Here is a 21,376-nt window from a genome sequence, read left to right on the forward strand (position 1 = left end):
CGACCACGGAAGAACGCGGAAGCAAGACGGGAGACATCAAGCTCCTTGAACTTTTCAGGCAAGCCCTTAGATCAGCAGGACCTTGTACAGCACACGGAGAAGACCTTTCAGATACGTAGTTAACAGGGAATGCAGACGATTGCTTAGGAGAATCTGCACTAAGTACGGATGTACAGTAGCGGAATTAACAAACAGGATAAACAGGGTTTTTTGATCATAGTTTATACAAGAAGATAGGGACACAGTAATCAGAATATTGTCAACATGTCCCAAAGAATATACTTATTAACAAGTACGCTTTCACTTACCAGGAGGAGATTTAACCCATGACTTTAAATTGACAAGACTTGGACAATACAGACGGCATGCAATAGGTAAGAGGTGACAATAAGTCACAAGTGACACAAATAAGAATCTGTTTATACTAATTTTTGTTTTGTGCATTATTGACATCACCTCAAATCAAGGAAACTTACAGATTTTTTCATTTTTTCTATTTTTTCCAACTGTACAACTGTGTTTTTTTCTCTTCCTAACCTTCATTCCCTTTTTCCCATCCCTGATATCTGTGAGATCGTGAACAATGTAAATTCAAATGAATTGTGCAGTACTTTCCCCTTTTTTGATTTTTTTCATGTTATATGGGCTATAATCCGATGAAACTACAAATGTTAACATGAAATGATACTGTTGTTTTGATTGTTATGTTTTACTGCTCAGATACTCACAATGCCTTTGATTGTATGATTGATGTTACACACTTTTTCTTTTGTCAAACTAATTAGAATCGATGCATTTAATTTTGAGTGGTTGGTTAAAAAGATCGGCCCTGATTTGAAAAAGGCGCTAGACTCGCCGAAACATGTGTCACCCAAAAGGGGCATTTATAAACAAGAATATAGCCACCCATCAATAAAAATGTTGGAGTGGACATACGTGAAATGACAAGTGTGATACGTTTTTATTGGTGGAGCAACAATATATGAAACAATCCTATAATGTTCTTACAACTACCTTGCCTCTATGAAACATTGTGTAGGGTTCTGAAGAGCAAAGATCCTGAATTCTGATAAACCTTCTAGCTGTGGTAAAAAATGTCATAAAAAATGCAACTTTCCACATCACCAATTTTATATCAGCGGAAGCCATGATTGCAAAAGGTGTGGAGGGAGAGCAGCTAAAACCACATTCAGATCACAAAAAGGTTGCGGTATTGACACTGGAGGATACACAGTCAGAAATGTCTTTTGATCACTGGGTTGAAAGTTGCCAATAAAATGTGGAAGGAACATAAATAAGCACCAATTGCTAATGCCTAATTTCTACAGGAGTCAACCTTTACCCCTTGACCCAAAAATATGTTAGGTTAGAAATAAAAGAAAGCACATCTGTAAAGAGAATAGCAACCCAAAGCCCGAATGGTCAAAATAATCCAAAGGGTCAGATAATCACTGCACCTCTTTGCAAGGGAAAACAAGCTTTATTACATACAAAAAGGTCTCATACGGTACAGCAGAACCGTACTGATACAGAGCTCGTCACTTGCCAAGAGGTTACAGGCTATATAGTGGTAAACTGAAAAATCTGAATACATAGGGTACAATGTTATCCTACCATCCTCATTGACTAACGCCTATGGAACATCCTAATACCCCCCATATTGGCCCAGGACCAATTGGCCACACCTTATCTAAACCCAATCCCCTAGACACGTGGACAGTTATATCATCACTATTGAATCCAGGTACGGGATTGGTTGTTCAAACATATTGACACCTTAATAAATCATGACTGTCACATGATGTGCACTCCTCCGATCCGGACATGATCATAGTAAACTGGCGAGGCAAACTCTGCTTTGATAAGACAATAGGCCTTCTCAATATACCATACGCCGCGGCACACACAAGTTGCACCTCTGACCTACTAAATTTATTGGTGGCATCACCTCTGCTTCCCCTATCCCAAATCATGGATCGTTCCAGACATGGCACACCCCTTATAACCTTCAAACCTCAGGTGCCCAGTTATGACATGACTGGTGCATCAGCTTTTGAGTCTGAATTTCAGGGATTGATTTGTTTTCTGTTATACGTGTGCTCGTAATTCAAATGGGATGACCGCTCTTGGGTGAGGGCAGTTGTGATCTAAATCTTCTCCGTGCCCATTGGCATCACAAAACCGTATGACCTAGTCTTATGAATTTGTGCTTCAAAGGGTGCATCCCTTTCTGCTCTCCCCAATGTAAACTTTCAGTTACCACCACATTCAGGCCTTGCAGCTGGATACAATTAGCGTTTATCTGTACACGGCGGGTGCCTCTGACCTCATCTTTTCTCCTGGGAAACGGGAAAGGGAATTTGTTTTTGGAGCTGAGCTAAACAGAGCTGCAGCTCCACATCAGGGCCTGCGGGCTATTCTGTTCATGGTATACTAGGCCTTAACATCCAATATAGCCACACTTCTGCCATGTTAACACACTGACCTCGCTTCTAACACAGTACCCTTCTGACTCCATCTTCCACCTGTTTCAGCTCTTCCCGCGCGCCTCACTAAAAACATAACTTCGGATACAACTAAAACAGAGGGCCTACATAACTGCCCTATCTATAACCTCTGCAACCACAACACTTATACATTTGTTGTTCCTTCTGCGTTGCTATATGTGGGTATCTAATATGTGTCAGATATAACTACAAATAGTATATGCCAGTCAGTCAAACAAACTCTTATTCAGCATAAAAACCTCTATGTACAAATATGCATTGTTAAAAAGATGGTAAAATATATACTATCTAAAAAAAATGCTGATTAGTCTTAAATACAGTTGACAATTAAGTACCTTCAATGCAAAAGATCATTTAATAATTTCAATTCCATTATTGAGTGCCCACTTTAAAAGGGAAACAAGCGGTCAGTGGGGGGTGGCGATAAAAATGGTAATCAGGTTCATAGAGTGGCAGCAAATTACCTGCCCCCCCATAGTTACTCTTCAGCATTCGAAGGAGTAAGATCATTCCCGAGGGGAGAGCATAGCTGGCAGCCCCACAATAAATCAGCATATGCAATAAAACCTACCCCGTTCCTGCAATAGCTTAAATTGCCTGTGTATCTTCATTATTCACCATATTTTGGAGTGTGATTTGTTTCATGGCCCTCGTTCTTTGTAACCATGCCCTGTGTGTGTAATGTGCCATTGCAAAAACAACACTGGGCTGCATATACTGTCTTAAAAATTGCATTCCTTCATCTATCCTGCGAAGGGAGGAAAGAGGCACATTGTGGAAGAGGTTGTTGCAGTAGTCTAGACTAGAGAAAACCAGGGCTCTGGAGACGTTGAGCTTCTGGGGGAAGGTGAGGAAAGGTAGAATGCCTCTGAGAAGCTGGAGCAGACAGTTGGATTACTTGGCGAGGTCCGTGATGTGTGGAGAGAGAGAGAGAGAGGGAGGAGTCAAAGATTATCCCAAGATTTTTTTGCCTCACAGGTGGGTTAGGTGGGGGGACTAGGGAGTCAGGCCAGCGAGTGGGGGGGGGGCAAGGAACTGGCATCCCATTGAGAAGAATCTCAGTCTTACTGGCATTAAGGCATAGATCATTGGCAGAGCACTATGCCTGAATAGCAGTCAGGCAGTCAGGTATGAGGGAGGAGGAGGAGGTAGAGGATGGCAGCTTAAAGAGAGCTGTGTGTCGTCTGCATAACACTGGAAATGAGCAGAGAAAGTGGCGATCAGGAGGGCCAGAGGGGCCAGGTAGATGTTGAAGAGTCATGGCAATAGGATAGAGCCCCGGGGGACGCCACAGGTGGAGAGTATGGTGGATGAGAGAAAAGGACCCATTTGCACTTGGGACAATCTCTTTGAAAGGAAGAAGTGCCCTGTCTGTGATGCCTAGGATATCACAGAGACGGTTTATAAGGATGGTGTGGTTGAATTTGTCAAAGGCAGAAGAAAGATCAAGGAGGATCAGAACAGAGGGAGTGTTAGAGTCCAGGTTAGAGAGTAGGTCTTCATGGGTATTTGTCAGAGCTGGCTGGAGTAGATGGTTAGTAATCAGAAAGAGTATGTACATAGAATTAACATTGTGGTTGCCCAAGTCAAGATGGAGAGAAAGAAACTTAATCTGATTGGTTTAAGGAACAATGATATCTTTGGTTTGTCTGATTGGTGGAAAGGATAAGGGGTTGGATTCTTGGGAGGTGAGCACGATTCGAAACTGCCTTTCATCCATAGTAATTAAGTGGCTGGTTGTACATTAGTTAAGCTCCTTAAGTAAGGCCTTTCAGAGTTCAGAAGATTTACTAAAGAAGTAAGAAAATAGAATGCTGTGCCAGAGTGAACAAGAAGACATCAGGTGGGATTCTTCCTTTTAAAAGTTAAAAGACTTTCACTGTGAATTTCCATTTTTTCATAAGGAACTTACAGTGTTGAGAATTTTTAAAGTTTACTGAGAGAAAACGTTTTACAGTTTAAAAACTATAAGGAAACAAGTGTAAAGACTGTGCGCGCAAGTTTAAATGTTATTAACTGCGTGAAAAATGTTTCAATACAGTTTAACGCACGAGTCCTCGTGTCTTCAGCAACGTCGTTATGGGAGCGCGTGGGTATGCAGAGCGATAGTGCGTGTGTCCTAATGAATAGCGTGAGTTGTTTTTAGCGCATGCACAATTTTCACGTGAGTGACGTTGCGTATAATAGCCCGTGTTGGGTTGCGATAGAGCGTGAGTCCATATTAACCGAGCGCGAGTTGTTTTTCAGCATCTGCACATGTTTTCATTTTTAGTAGCGCTACGTACAAATCAAGTGCATGTATTTTGTAAAGGTGTGCGTGAGATTTTCCAGCGCGAGGATAGTTTTTCACATCTTGTGATTTCGCGTGTTAATCGCATGAGTGCAGGGAGCGAATACGTGATTTCAAAACGCGCATCAAGAAAGTAACTATACGTTCGTATGTGTAAAAAAGGAAAAATTCACACGCAGGAGGAGTAGCAGCATTCAAGAAACTTTATGAGTTTCTATTTAATGTAATTTTCACACAAATGGGAATTCTATACTTCAAAGAAAGACTGCATTTCTCAAAAGCATTTAAAGCTCAAACGTTATAGAGTTAAATGAACTTTAAAAGAAAAGAAGAATATCTAAGTCTGTAATGTGCTTGCAAGAGTCATTTACTTTAGGATTCTAAAGAGACTTGAATGGCTAGTGAAAATATGTACTAAAGCATCACAATAGTTTACAAGATATTCCATACAGATAATTAACCTTTAAGTATTAAACAGAGGTTTAAGAGATAAAGAAGTTAGAGTATGTTTAAAAATAATTTAAGAAAGGAAGTTTACACTAATGCATAAGTAACAAGTGTATTTGTATACTACAGATACCAGAGCCTACCAGAAGGTTGCGGGGCTGCAGTGTCTCCTTTGTTATTTTCTCCAAATTCCCCTTTCCCTTTCTTGGGGTTCTCAGCTCAGCTTTTACTTTAGGGTTGAGAGGTGAACTCCTGGTGAGGGTCTGTGGGGCCAGCATCAGCTCCTGTGGAATTCAGTCAAGCCGGACCCTGACAGTATTTAGGATAGCAGTTTCCATGGCTCCGGCGGCCCTGAAGCCGAACTGGTGGTCATCGAGGCACATTGGTGTGGAGAGTCAGTTGGGGGGTGACCAGCTTTTCCATGAGTTTGCCCAAAAGAAGGGGTGGTAAAGAGTGGTTGCAGAGGTCAGCCAAGACTGGGACGAGAGAGGTGATGCTGTCCTTGATGGTTCTGGAGGAGCAGGGGAGATCCTGGTTAGAGGAGACAACTCTAGAGATCTCATCCGGTGCAATGGGAGAGAAAGAGGAGAGTGTGGGGGGGGAGCAGATGACAGAGAGGATATGATGTACAGAGTTTTGGAGGAAAAGGCCAGTGCATAGCAGAGGGCTTGGGAGGGAGGAGGAGAGGAGGAGACTGCGGAAGGATTGTCAAGTTCCTTCCAGATCTAAAGAGTTCAGCTGTGTTATTGGTGGCTCCAGAGATGCAGACTTGGACATGAGCCCTTTTCCTGGAGCAGATGGAGAGACGATATTGCCTTTGGAGTAGCAGCAGGCCAGTTTGTGAGAGGATGAGCTAGATGCCTGCCATTTCCGCTCTGCAGCTTTGCACTTGCATTTAAAGGCGGCCAAGTCGGAGCCATACCAAGAGTTGCATTTGGGGGCACGCTTCATGTGGATCCTCATGACGGGGGTAAGGATGTCCAGGGTGTTAGAGATAGAAAGGTGGAGGTTAGCTAGAGCAGAGGCAGAAGGTGAATCAAAGGAAGCAGGTGGATGAGGGATGAAGGAAGAGTCAAATGCAGCCACTGACGCACGCTTCATCTTCCCATGCACTTGTGCTTTCTCAATGTCACTGGGCCTAGTAAGATCGTTTGTTTTTGTTTTCTCCCCTGCTCCCCCTCCCTTTGCATGGTCGTGCTCTGAAACACCTGTGTATGAGCAAAATATAAATAAAATATCATATCATATCATACCAGGAGAGAAGGGTAATAAGAGGGTTGGTGAGAGAGATGTCTGTTGAGCACCCATTGTGTGACCGATGTAGCGGTTTGGGCCAGAGGGAAGGATAATGATGGAAAGAGTGTCGCAGAGGCCACAAAAGGAACAGTGGTCACATCGGGAGAGTCGAGATGGATGTTAAAGTCTCCAAGGAAGATATGTTTGGGGGAGGAGGCAAGAAGAGAGGAGAACAGGCCAGCCCATTCTGAGAGGAAAAGGGAGGTGAGTCCTTCAAAGGATGAGTAGGTTTGAGTGGGGATGCTGGAGGCAGGAACCTATTCAGGGAAGATTAGAGCCACTCCACCACTAGGCCAGGAGGGCCTGGGATTGAAAAAGATCTTCTAGCCCTCGGGGAGAAGCGTGTCAAGAGCAGTGACAAAGCTGCCCTTGAACCACGTCTCAGTGAGAGCAAGGATGTTAAGGTCAAGGTCTTCAAGAAAGTGACAGATGTCAGAGGGGTGCTTGGTAGCAGAGTGAGAATTGAGGGTAGCTAAGTGAAGCTGGTTGCCCCCTTTAAAAGATTTGCAAGGGGGGGCACAGGGGTGGGGAACCATCACTGTTGGGGAAGGGAGAGGGAGGGAAGTTGAAGAGAGATGGAAGACACCTGTCAAGAAGGAGGAGGTTGGGCTGGTAGCCCTGGGCCATGATAGTGCCATTGTGATAGACATCAATGGTGCATTTTGAAGATGCAAAGTAAGCCAAGAGCACATCCGACTGGTGCCACCAGTAATGGCTGAGGCGGAGAAAGGGGAGAGGACAGACACCATATGGGGAGTCTATAGGTCATAGGAAGGAACAGCAAAGAGAATGTCAGTGATTGTCTGGAGGAAGAATTGATGTAGGTGTCTGCTATGGGCAGCAGGGTTGGAACTAAGGAGTACCTGTTTAAGTTTCTTTCTTCCAGACTTTCATGAGAGAGGAAGGATAGGTGATGGAGAAGCAGTTATAGAAAATAGGGGAGACGGAAAGCATCATGGGGCAGGGACAGGTGGGGGGAAGTCAGAGGATAGCAGGGGAGAGGGCCAGAAGCACTATGTAACAGTAGAATCTCACCAGGCGGTCAGGCAAAAAGTAACAATGAGCACCCTGGAAATGCCCAGATTTATAGATCAATAAGAATTTGGAAAGCACACATAAATTCTAATTATGCCAGAAAGCACTAAAAAGCAGTACAAGAATGGTGGATGCACATTTGGAGGCACACCTAAATTCAAATTATGCAAGAAGAACTAAAAAGCAGTACAAGAATGGTGGAGGCACAGTTGGAAGCACACCTAAATTTGAATTATGCCAGAAATCACTAAAAAGCAATACACAATGGTGGATGCAGACCAGAGAATAGAATGAATTTTAAATTATGTTTTCTTTTTTTCATTTTGAGGCAGGGCATGAAGAATGCGGTAGAGAAGCTATCAGTGTCAAGCACATCAAGATGCATAGTACAGATGGTTGTTATGCTCACCTGGTATCCACAGGTATGCTTCTCAGCTTTGCCCTGATGTGGTCTGCGGGGAAGGATCTGCCTGAAAATATAGGAGGACTGTATTCAAGACTGACCGACTGGGGTAAGTATCCTCCCTCCACCCCCGTATGCTTTCAGTCCCTCTGGCGCCCTCTCCTCACCTTGTGGTAGAATTAGGCATGCTCTCCGTCCTGCCTTCTTTGCAGAGGCGCATTGTCTTTCATGGGCGAGTGCTGTCCAGTTACTTCACTGACGCCGGCCCGTTTGATATTGTTCAGGTTGGTCTTATTGCTGTTTTTTAGTTTTGTTGCTATCCTGCATGACTTTATTTGTTTAAAATGTCTCTTTTCTCCCTTAGGTATGCGGAGCTTCAGCGCGGCGAACTGGCTTGGTTGAGCCCCGCTGGTAAATGATGGTGCATTAAGAATGCTATGATGCGGTAAGTAAGTGCTATGCGCAGCGCTGCGAAGTCTTGCCTTTGCTTACCTGTGTTTTCCTTCCTTTTAGGTCGTGGTGTTCTTCAGCGCAAGTGGAATGTCCGGAGTGGTGCCAGCCGAGACGTGCCAGCCAGGTAATCCTTTTGAGCAGTTCGTAATTTGTAAATGTCTCTTGCCTCTAGCTTCCTCTTTCAAGTCGTTCTGTCCGGGAGGCGTACAGATTCGAGGAAGCTGTTCTCAGTAGCTGCGAGTGTTTAAAGATGAAGACTGCAGGTAAGATGCTGCTGCTAATGATGTTCCTTTTGTCTCCTTGCAGGTTCTGCTCCTCCGAGGTTCAAGGGAATAGTTGGACACGGTGAGCGTCACGCTGCAAGCTGCAAAGTAACACGAAGCATGTTCTGCAGTCAGGGTGTGGTTTATATAGCCCAGGTAAAGTAGTACCAGGGAAAGTAGTTCCAGGCCTGCCACACCCAAAACACTAGACCGCATAGCTTGGTTCTTGGGAACCAAGCTATGTGGATGCCTCCATGTTGGCTGACAATATAATAAAGTAGTTCCCAAGTACATTGTTGTTCATGGTGTATGAGCCTGGCGCCATAGGCGCCAGGACTGGCCCCATGAGGGCTTTTGAAGAGGATGCTAGGCTCTAGAGGCCCGAGTCCTGACTCCACCTGGCCAATGGGATTGCCAGAGGGGGTTTTCGGTGAGGGTCGTGACAACGGTGCAGAGAATTAGAGGTTAAAGATCAGGCTATCGGAATAGGAGCCGGTAACAATTTTGAGCAGTCATAGTGGCCAAGGAAGGTGAGTGGACCAATGTAATCCATATTGCTCACCAGGGAAAAATGAAGTCAAGATTTTGATCGGGGTCATAGTGTCCTGGAGACCAAGTCTGTCTGAGTCATCAGGGAGCGTTGCAGAGTAGTTGCAGGGAGGGGTGCTCCTCCAGCTTTGGACAGGCCAGACAGGGGCCTCAAGAGAGGGCCTTGCGTGAGGGGTCTGACTTGTGCCTGCCGGCTCTCTGCATTGGCTGTTTTAGAGGTGAGGGTGGCCAATCAGTGAGGCAGCTGTGTTGACAGTGTGAGCACTCCTCTGCTCATAGATGAAGCGGCCATGTTGGAAGAGAAATTAAGTGAGTGTAAAAAAAGACCCCAACTGGCCGTAGTAAGATTAAGCACCTTCAAGTGTGAAAGGCACAGATTAGCGTTGCCAGATAAATCATTAAGAGCATCAATCCAGCAAAAACAATGAAAAATGAGCGCTCAACTTTCGAAATTCAAATTTTGAAGAACTACTCATGTTTCTGTGAGCCATCACATTTCCTTAATGAGCCACAACAGCGGAATCTTTACGTTCATTTATGTCATTGCACCCTTTGATCTCAGCACCTGTGTTTTGCCTACTCAACAAAACTACCTACTCCTTGATCACCTTTATTTCTTCCACCAGTTCTGTTAACCATTTGTCTATTTTATTCGTAATGAGATCTTTATTTTCTGACAGAATTTTCTCCATTTTGGTGCTAAAGTTACAATCCCCTGGGTGTTGTTTTACTTGGCCTGCTCCTTGGGAGGTGGAGGGACTTTCCTTTCTTTCTTGCCTCTGTTCATATTACTTTTGTTTGACTCTTTCTCCCTTTTCCCCTCCTGCTAATACAGCACATCACTTTTTTGACCTTGTTTCCTTCCAATAACAGTAATTCAAATCTATTGTGGAGTGGAACCTGTGGGTTCTGGTGTGCGTTCAGTTTTACTACAGTATCCCCAGATACTCTTTGTTTGTCGGGCGCGCTGGCCACTGTAGGTTGTGACCAGAGGTCACATGTTGCACTTCTGGGCTCACCACCTCCCAATGGATGTTTCCACAATATTGGGCCTGCTTTCCCTTCCCCGACTTCATTGCCTTTCACCGAAAATACATAGATCTTCCCCCACTGCTGAGCCAGCCTCACCCTGATGATACATGGTAATAGGTTGTTCTCAGACTGAACCTTTTTGCCTGGCTGAGACGCTGTACATGCATCCCAACATTTCCCCCTTTCGTTAATACTCCATTAACAAACCGTTCTGCCTCCTTTCTTCTATAATCATCATCTTTCGGTAACCACTCCATAAACACATGATGTGAACTCCCCTCGGGCATACTCTTCTGGGGTACCCATCATAAAGCAACACCCTCCATTTCCTGCTAGATCAACCCAGTGCTCTACATAATTCTCTGAGTCTAGTGGGGGTGTGGCCAAAACTCTGCTCTATTTTTACCATCCTTGGTCTTGTAACCCCCTCCCATCTATCAGTCTGGGTGTACTTGTGTTTTTTGAGAGGAGGGGCTCCACCAGCTGTTACTGACACCATCATCATACCACTCTTCAGCAACGTCTTCGTACAGCATCACAGGATCATTTGACACAAACAAAAAAGCATGAGCATAACCATTACAATGGGAACCAGCAATTCTACGGCTTTTTCAAACCACAACCGGGCCCAAAGAAACATTGAATCAAACCAGTCGTCAGCATTTCCTTCTGCTTCTTTTTCCATGGCAATCCTCAAATTGTGAAGGGCCCCTATCGCATTAGGGCAAGGACCCATTGTCCGCAAACAGACCAATTTTCTTGCACAGCCCCCCTCCTTAGCCGTGAGCAAATCCAGAACGCATCTGTTCTGGAGGGTCATAAGCCTGATTGCTCGTAATTCAGTCTTCATCAAATTAAGATCCTGCTCCTTCCGGCTTGCCAGCTGTTGCATCTCCCATCTGGTGATCTGCAGCCACTTGGCATTTGATGCAGTCTGGATTCCTGGCACCAGGAAGGAGGTGAAAAAAGTCTCTGTTTTAGTAAATAATTTATATTGGCCCGGGACCGCCTTTAATTTATCGGAGGAGTCCTTAGACAGATAATTCAATCTTTTCTGATGACGAACCCTTAATGAGTAACAGAGATGCTTGTCGCATGGGGGCTTAGTTGGTTCTGGGGTGGCACATCTATAATGGTCAAATGGGTTTCAGGAACTACCAGAGTGCAAGGTAGTCAGTGAATATACACCCCTGCATGATGGCGGGAGGTGTAGGTACGCATATTGTCCACACACCCAGTAGACATCCATTAACATTGCTATGCCTTCAGTCAGGTCAGGAAAGAAGAGGGTCTTACTACAACGAATATTTGCTTCTATAGGCATAGTGCCATTCCTCAGCAGCAAAAGAAATGTTCTGCTGGCCCCTGTACTTTTGCTGGTGTTTCACTTAACTCGATCCATGTCAATTTTGGCACATCATTTCCCCATGTCCTGCCACAATTCTTATTAACGCGTGCCACTACATCTTCCGAAAACCCCAGTAAGCGCCCCGCTGGACAGCTCACTACACCTGCCACCCATATATTCTGCCGAAAATATTTTCTGAATCAGCTAAAGCTGGATATCGAATAACAAAGATGAGGAATACATGGGAGGACATAATCAATTCAAAATATGTGCCAGGTTACATATGTAAAGTGAAGCTGTGGGGGAGTTGGAGATTAACAGGTTAGCAAGGGTCCCCAGGGTGTGGGTATAGGAAGGAAGGTGGCTGAGGAGCAGTTTAAGCACTTTGGTAGATATGTTCCTTGTAAAGGCGAGTCTTGAGCTCCTTTGTGATTTGTGGTGGCGAGGCGCAAGCCTGGTGGGGTGCTAGTTATCAGCCTGGTAGCCTAGCATACCTGGATGATGTCTATCTCCTGGTTTATTGTTTATTAGAATTTTTGTTTGACGCTGAACCTACCCAGAGGGTCTCACAACTGACAACACACCACACATCCCATTACACAAAAACACCACTACCTAGACAACTTTCAAGACACTCACCATGAAAAACCTGACTGCAACCATATCATCTCTTAAGACCACATAAAAAGTGGATGGCATCATCCCTTTCTCCATACTCGAGACCCTTCTCTCTGAAGTGCTCCTCTGTTGCCTTTTAATCATCAACAGCGCCCTCCTTCAAAATCAGGCAAGTCACCCATCTTCCCTTCCTAGGTTACATCCTTGAGAAAGCAGTAGTCATGCCAATCCTACAACACATTGCCTCCACCAACCTCCATCAGTCCTACCAATCTGACTATAGATACCAGTATAGCGGAGGCCCCCATAGCCCCCATGGTGGGGGGGCACCACTGCCCCATGTCCTGGGGGTCCCTCAGACTTCAGACAGAAATTATTTCCGTTCCTGTTGGTGCAAGATTGAGGTGCTTCGGCACCTCTGCACATGACAGGAACCAGGAAGCTCTCCCTGCTTTCTGTCTGCATGGAGCACTGGAGCCGAAGGCCTACCTGGAGAAGAGTCCCTCTAAGCGATGGATTCAGAAAAACAGGTAAGGAAATAACGTGAATGTGTGTGCGTGCCAGGGTGTTGCGTGTTCATGATGTATGTTTATATGTATGTGTGCATGCAAGGGTGTGTGTATGTATTATGTAATGTGTATGTGAATGAGTGAGCGTATGATTTATGGGTGACTGGGTGGGTGTGCATGTGTAATGAGCGAGTGCATGGTAAATGGGTGTGCGTGTGAAAGAGCGAGTGAATGGTGTGTGCAAATGAGTAAGTGAATGTTGTGTGAGTGCTTCTCTTTAAGGAGATGGTTTTGGCGGATGGTGGCGGGAGGAAGCAGGGATTGTCGGGGGGAGAGGAGATATGCTAAACCTAATTTCTAATGGCCATCCACAGCAAGAATGTTATGTGTTACTAGTGGCTCAATTAGCATTCTGGTGCACCCAGTCTAGCCATTTCTTACTGTGGCATGACATGGGGGGTCATTACGACCCGGACGCAAAGGGATACCAGGCATCGGTAATGACACCGGTGTCGGTAATCCCTTTGCGCCCTATTCCGAGGTCCCTTTGCAGGTCCTTCCTTAACGCCTTGTTTTAGCAGGCATTAAGGATGGGACCCGCAAAGGGATACCGGGGTCAATAACGGTACCGCAACTTGCGGTACCGCAACTTGCGGTACCGTTATTGCCGTGTTCCCCCTTCCCATTGAGCCCTATGGGGGCTCAAATGGGAATGTGGAATGGCATTTCAAATGGGGACTTACCGGTCCCGCAAAGGGCGGAATGGACCGGTAAATCCCCATACCACCACGTCGGTGGTAGCTGATAGCGCCATGACTAGCACCAACCTCGGAATGAGGGCCATTGTTTACTGGCCACCTCTAATAAAGTAAACATGATAGGTGTTATTACCCGGCTAGAATGACATTTAAGTGTAGCCAGTCTAGCTATGTTTTAGTGTGTTGTGGCATGTTTTACTGGGCATCATCAATAGTAAAGAAAACATGATCAGTTTTATTACATATATAGACTGGTCTACATTGTGCATCCAGTTTGTACACGTTTTCTTATTGTGGTATTGCATTTTCAATGGCAAAGCATTCAATTAATTAAAGCATTAAGGCTCCTGTGCACTGTTGGTGACACGCATCTATTAGATTTTTGGATTGGAGTTATACTACAAAATCAATTGCAAACTATCTTTTTACCCAATGTTTCACAGTAAGTGTGCTATATAAGGCACCATTTTAACCCACTATTCAAACACTTTTCTCAGATCGGGATGGGACGTACACGGTAGAAATTCCCACAAATCCATTATGGTTGTTTCTGGCTCCGTCGCTACGCTCGGTCATTTTGGCATATTTGTGGGGAATGCTTACACCTCTTCAATTAAACAAATTCAGCAGCCCCCACTTGGTGAGTGAATGGGCATGAATGTGTGCATGCAAGGTTGTGTCCCGGGCAAGAGGCTTTGGCGCATGGATGTTGGCTTGCATGCTTTATTGGCATTTTTGGGCAAAGCCAACTTGATGACTGTTATGACATGGAGGAGGGTTCGGAGTGTGGGGTTTATAGCGCAAGGGGGCATGCACACTGAACATTTTCGGTGGCATTGTATTTTTTACTCACATAAGGGGCAAGGTCAATATGATGTGTTATCTTACATGCTGGGTGGACGCCTTCGTGCAGAACAAACAAGGACATGTTTCCTTACTGTAGCATTTTTCACTGGCATTGAAGGCAAAGTCAACATGAACAGTATTCTTACATGGTGGTGCGGGAGTTGGCCAACCATTTGTGCAGCCAGCAATAACGTGCTGTCTTCTAATGGAGGAGATGTATTTTTACTGGTATTAAAGGCAAAGCCAACAATAGAATATGCCTTTCAGCCACTATGGCTCTGATATCTGGAGCTATTTAAATCCAACAAAACTGTCAATTACAGAGAACGCATTTTTAAAAGGGTTACTGGGACTCCCTTGCTGCACTCCAAATATGTTACTCAAACAAGAGACTGATCTAAGGAGTATCAAGTTTTATTTGGACCTCAATCCGATTTTATACTGAATACGGGTGTGGTCCTCTCCACCGTTATTCAAATTTCACAATGCTCAGTTGGGAAGTTTTAGCGCAAGATGAAAGCTCCATCATCCCACGGTGCAACTATATAAAATTAATATGAAAAAGATGAATCTTGCAGAGCGTTGGGATAATGCATCTGTCATTAAATTGGTGCCAAGGAAATGGTAAAAGTGGCGTTTGAGAACTACCTAAATTCGCAAATAATGGCTAAATGCAGTAAATCAGCAGTCATGCGTGAATTTTTACTGCATAGAAATGCTCTTAGCTTTGAGATTTACTTAGACGTGATTATTCCTCAATATACTACAGCGTTATATGTTAAGGTCAGACTGTGAACTTTGCCAGTTGCTGCTTTGATAAGCAAATGGCATGCTGTAAACACTGATTTATATAATAAGTGTGATTCCTCCAAAGAGACACTCAGGCACTTCATTCGGCTGTGCCCCTTAATTAAGGACAGGGGTGTTGCTAGGTCTAGAAAAGATCAGGGGCTACGCTAATGTCGGGACTGTCAGGATTCAGGGCTAGCTAGCTTTTTGGTGGTAACCCCTGAGCTTCTATCTGGGGCTACAACCAAAAGACCCAGTGCTATAGCACCCATAGCCCCCCGCCCCAGCAACGCCTCTGATTAAGGATCTACAACTGTTTTGTCTAAAGCCTCTCTTTGTGCAAACTTCATTAAGAAACACCATTGACCGTTGATGCCATGACATTTTGCCTAAGGCGAATGCTTAGATTGGAGTTAATGTGAAACTATGATATTTATTGTAGCCTACTGAATTTTGTTAACCGTATCTGAAATTCAGATATACTTTTACATGGATCAATGGTAATCCTGAATTTCCGCAGAGGTTTTTAAAATATGTAACTTATTTTTCATGTTTGTATGGATTTGTTTATGAAATGTTCTATTTTTGTGTCTGAAAGACTTAAGTCGAATAAAGCTCATTATGATGATGATGATGAACAAGAGAATGTTCATACTGGCACACATAGCGGCAGAGCCAGCATGAATTTATTTTCTTATGGTATCATTATTGTACGTAATATTACTGGCCAGGCCCAGAGTTAGCTGGTATATTTGGGTGTCCCCCTGTTTCTATGTTAGATGAAAACTTCAATGTGACGCGGGTGCCTTTCTGCAAGCAGCTGTTTAAGCAAAAAGCCCTAGTTTCTAGGAAACTAGAAGACAAATATGTTATCTTTTTAGAGCTCAGAAATAGTCTTTTTACTTGTATTGTGAATTTATTCAAAAGGGAGCAATTCCATCTGAGTGCCCCCTTTGCAAAACTGCAAGTACCTAAACTATATTCATGGTATGATTTGGAGCGAGCAAAGGAGGCCGAGAAGGATAGGGGAGAGTCACCACTCACTCCCATTCTATTGATAAATTGGAGCAGAGCAAGTAGCACTCTAGCCTGTCATTTCCCAGTAAGACCTAGGTAGCCTACTTAACAGTTTCCATAAGGCCCAAATTAGGGATAAAAACAATGCCCGAGTATTTCTACCTTTATCATTTGAATATTACTCCAGATAACACCCAATTCCAATGTTTGCAATGCTCCAGTACACACTAATTATCCACTGCCCGAATGCCTCATGTAAGGATCCTCACTACTACAATTGTTGGCCCTGATTCACAGAAGCCTTCTATAATGGAGCAAAGCCATTGGAAAACGCTCTGTGAATCAGGCCCTCTGGCTTTCTTAGCACATCTCCAACAATGTTTCAGATAGAATCGACAACTTTCATTTCAACACATCTTGACCCTTCCTGGTGAAGCTGTGACATAACTGTGAAACACGTGCTGAGGAATTCGTGTTCTATTTCAAAAATAATTGTGGACAACAGAGGAATGTGTGTTCTGCCTGAAAAATTGGATTGCGGAAAACATATGGACCGAATGTGAAATAAATAAAAGACTGCAGTGCCTTTTATTCCACAAGAAAGTAACACCATATTGAAATAACACAAGACAAACATATTTGCTGTTTCCTACTAATCATTCTGAAACCTTGGCAATAAGGTTTGGTATGTTTGCCCGCATCATATGTTGCCCCAGCTTCCTAAATTCAAACACGGAGCGCAAAAGTCAGCCTGTTCCAAACCACTACCCACTCTCTTATCATACCTCCACTAGTCTTATGTGTGCAAATAATTCAATTGGAAAGTTTGATGAGAGATTAGCAAATAATGATAAAAGCTGTTTTATGGTCTATAATTAAGCAGTGTATCTGAATGTAAATGTATTAGGGTGTTTGTAAGTCTTACCTCTTTCAGGTTTCTATACAATAGATCATTATTCTTCTCCAGAAATCCTACAATAAATGTAGCATGGTGAGTGTTGATGCTATCAAGTACTTATAAATTACAGCTTTTCATAAATCATATACACAGTTGGTCTGTAAGGTCGGTTTTGTTAATTGTCTGAGGACTTGTACATATCACACCACACATACAATAGCATGCGTTAAGTACACATTTAGGTTACATAATTAGATAGCAGAATCATCTATTACCATTGAACACCAATATAACATATTCCTTCGAATTTCCAAAATCAACATGCTATTGTTTACGTGAACATGAGGTATTGTTTTGGTACTGATTGCCCCAAAAAAGAAATGCACAAGATTGAAAGGTCATATTTGCCCTAAAAAGTTATTAAAGTTGACCCTTGATCCTAACTTGTTCTAAACTGGTAGACTACTTAATCCATTTTTTTTAAAGGTGCTAGTAGTTCTGTCTTGTGAACATACAATATGCATGTCCTCTTTATGAGTGATCGTTATGTAAATGACATGGAAGAGGACACTGATCCAAATATAGTGTTACTGACACATTCTTTCTTTTACTTATCTGCCCCTTGAGAAATGTCATAGCTGCTTCGAGGGGACGGCTGCCAGTGCATTGCTTGTCATGAAACAAGTCATGTTGTGGCAGGGTTCATAGCACAGCGAGTAGAGATGGTCTGCAGGCCCCACTTACAGGCCGATTCATGGAATAATTAGTGCGGCGCAAGTGGGCAAAAACGTGCAAATCGCAGTTGAATAGCGAAAATCGCAGTGCAATTGCGAAAATCGCACGAAAAGCAGCGCACGTCGATTCATGGAAGGCCGTGCGCGAGAAAACCAGCGGATGTGCGATAAAAAAGTGCGCGGCGCACGTTGGCGCACAGGCCATCTAACAGCGTGCGCCAGGTCACAGCGAAAATCGCACAGGCCACAGCGAAATTCGCACATAGCGCGGCGCACGCAACAAAAGTAGGCGGAACACGGGCGTAACACTCGGAATGGGGAACAACTTGCCAAAACGTGGGCATCACGGGGGAAGTACAGGGCACAAGTGCGCGGAACGCCCACACGCTCGCCTACAACACGTATTCATGGAATAGAATAGGGCAAAAAAGCGCACGCTCAAACCAGCGCACAGGCACAAACACGACCGCCACAAGAAAGCAGGCGGTAGCGTCTCTGCGGCTGTAAGAAATGTGCGCCAAAAGGTGCGCCAACAAATAGCACCTATATACTGCCATGATGAATATCCCATACTGTGGCCCTCCAGGAAAAATGACGTGCAAAGGGGTACCCACAAACACGGACACCCGCTGACAAAAAATATGTGTGCGTGTATACCGGGGTGCGCGGGAAGTCTAACACGCGATTTCAGCAGGGTACGTGCATCACAGGGGTTCGCGTGAAGTTATTCACGCGATCGGGCCTGGGGGAGCGGGCTATGTGTATTTCAGGGGTTCGCGTGAAGTTTCACACGCGATCGGGTCTGGGGGAGCGGGCTACGTGTATTACAGGGGTTCGCGTGAAGTTCCTCACGCGATCGGGCCTGGGGGAGCGTGCTACGTGTATATCAGGGGTTCGCGTGAAGTTCCTCACGCGATCGGGCCTGGGGTAGCGGGCTACATGTATTACAGGGGTTTGCGTGAAGTTCCTCACGCGATCGGGCCTGGGGGAGCGGGCTACGTGTATTCCAGGGGTGCGCGGGAAGTTCCACACGCGAATAGCCTGGGCGCGTGTATTTCAGGGGTGCGCGGGAAGTTCCACACGCGAATAGCCTGGGCGCGTGTATTTCAGGGGTGCCCGGGAAGTTCCTCACGCGAATAGCCTGGGGGCGCGTGTATTCCAGGGTTGCACGTGAAGTTCCACACGCGAATAGCCTGGGCGCGTGTATTTCAGGGGTGCGCGGGAAGTTCCACACGCGAATAGCCTGGGCGCGTGTATTTCAGGGGTGCGCGGGAAGTTCCACACGCGAATAGCCTGGGCGCGTGTATTTCAGGGGTGCGCGGGAAGTTCCAAACGCGAATAGCCTGGGCGCGTGTATTTCAGGGGTGCGCGGGAAGTTCCATACGCGAATAGCCTGGGCGCGTGTATTTCAGGGGTGCGCGGGAAGTTCCACACGCGAATAGCCTGGGGGCGCGTGTATTCCAGGGGTGCGCGTGAAGTTCCACACGCGAATAGCCTGGGTGCGTGTATTTCAGGGGTGCGCGGGAAGTTCCACACGCGAATAGCCTGGGCGCGTGTATTTCAGGGGTGCGCGGGAAGTTCCACACGCGAATAGCCTGGGCGCGTGTATTTCAGGGGTGCGCGGGAAGTTCCACACGCGAATAGCCTGGGCGCGTGTATTTCAGGGGTGCGCGGGAAGTTCCACACGCGAATAGCCTGGGGGCGCCTGTATTTCAGGGGTGCGCGGGAAGTTCCACACGCAAATAGCCTGGGCGCGTGTATATCAGGGGTGCGCGGGAAGTTACACATGTGATTTGACAGTGTGGGTCCTCCCAGGTGTACCCTGTACACCCTCCACGGCCCCTGCAGGCAGCCCACACCACAGGGGACTACCCTGCATCCCTGGTCATGTCCCGCAGGCAGCCCACCCACCATGGGCATGCCCCCCAGCAAAGGCACATGTCTCCTTGAACTAATGAACACCAACTCATGTCCCCTTGCACCCCCACCCCCCAGCACTGTGGGGCACCTGCCAGCAGGCCCCCACCCATGTCCAACACATGTCCCCCACCACCCCCACCCCCCAGCACTGTGGGGCACCTGCCAGCAGGCCCCCACCCATGTCCAACTCATGTCTCCCACCACCCCCACCCCCCAGCCACCAGGGTCACCCTCCACCAGGCCCCCACTCATGTCTCCCACCACCCCCACCCCCCAGCCACCAGGGGCACCCTCCACCAGGCCCCCACTCATGTCTCCCATCACCCCCACACCCCAGCAGTGCAGGGTCACCCTCCACCAGGCCCCCACTCATGTCTCCCACCACCCCCACCCCCCAGCCACCAGGGGCACCCTCCACCAGGCCCCCACTCATGTCACCCACCACCCCCACACCCCAGCAGTGCAGGGTCACCCTCCAGCAGGCCCCCACTCATGTCTCCCACCACCCCCACACCCCAGCAGTGCAGGGTCACCCTCCACCAGGCCCACACTCATGTCACCCACCACCCCCACCCACCAGCCACCAGGCCCCCACTCATGTCTCCCACCACCCCACCCCCCAGCCACCAGGGGCACCCTCCACCAGGCCCCCACTCATGTCTCCCACCACCCCCAAACCCCAGCAGTGCAGGGTCACCCTCCACCAGGCCCCCACTCATGTCACCCACCACCCCCACCCCCCAGCCACCAGGGGCACCCTCCACCAGGCACCCACTCATGTCTCCCACCACCCCCACCCCCCAGCCACCAGGGGCACCCTCCACCAGGCCCCCACTCATGTCACCCACCACCCCCACACCCCAGCAGTGCAGGGTCACCCTCCACCAGGCCCCCACTCATGTCTCCCACCACCCCCACCCCCCAGCCACCAGGGTCACCCTCCACCAGGCCCCCACTCATGTCTCCCACCACCCCCACACCCCAGCAGTGCAGGGTCACCCTCCACCAGGCCCCCACTCATGTCACCCACCACCCCCACACCCCAGCAGTGCAGGGTCACCCTCCACCAGGCCCCCACTCATGTCACCCACCACCCCCACCCCCCAGCCACCAGGGGCACCCTCCACCAGGCCCCCACTCATGTCTCCCACCACCCCCACACCCCAGCAGTGCAGGGTCACCCTCCACCAGGCCCCCACTCATGTCACCCACCACCCCCACACCCCAGCAGTGCAGGGGCACCCTCCACCAGGCCCCCACCCATGTCTCCCACCACCCCCACACCCCAGAAGTGCAGGGTCACCCTCCACCAGGCCCACACTCATGTCACCCACCACCCCCACCCCCCAGCCACCAGGGGCACCCTCCACCAGGCCCCCACTCATGTCTCCCACCACCCCCACCCCCCAGCCACCAGGGGCACCCTCCACCATGCCCCCACTCATGTCACCCACCACCCCCACACCCCAGCAGTGCAGGGTCACCCTCCACCAGGCCCCCACTCATGTCTCCCACCACCCCCACCCCCCAGCCACCAGGGGCACCCTCCACCAGGCCCCCACTCATGTCTCTCACCACCCCCAAACCCCAGCAGTGCAGGGTCACCCTCCACCAGGCCCACACTCATGTCACCCACCACCCCCACCCCCAGCCACCAGGGGCAC

General features: G+C 47.2%; 1 protein-coding gene across 2 annotated transcripts in view; it reads right to left on the bottom strand.

Annotated features, from left to right (window-relative positions):
• Window positions 1-21,376, bottom strand: part of MYO1H (myosin IH) — an 833,585-nt gene that overhangs the window by 367,502 nt on the left and 444,707 nt on the right. For both annotated transcript variants that reach the window (XM_069619421.1, XM_069619420.1), the window contains exon 17: window positions 17,086-17,132. In XM_069619421.1, coding sequence (XP_069475522.1) covers window positions 17,086-17,132 — 47 coding nt within the window. The remainder of the gene's footprint in view (window positions 1-17,085; window positions 17,133-21,376) is intronic.

Source organism: Ambystoma mexicanum, chromosome 10 (assembly GCF_040938575.1).
Source record: "Ambystoma mexicanum isolate Mex_15411 chromosome 10, UKY_AmexF1_1, whole genome shotgun sequence".
Taxonomy (NCBI): Eukaryota; Metazoa; Chordata; class Amphibia; order Caudata; family Ambystomatidae; genus Ambystoma; species Ambystoma mexicanum.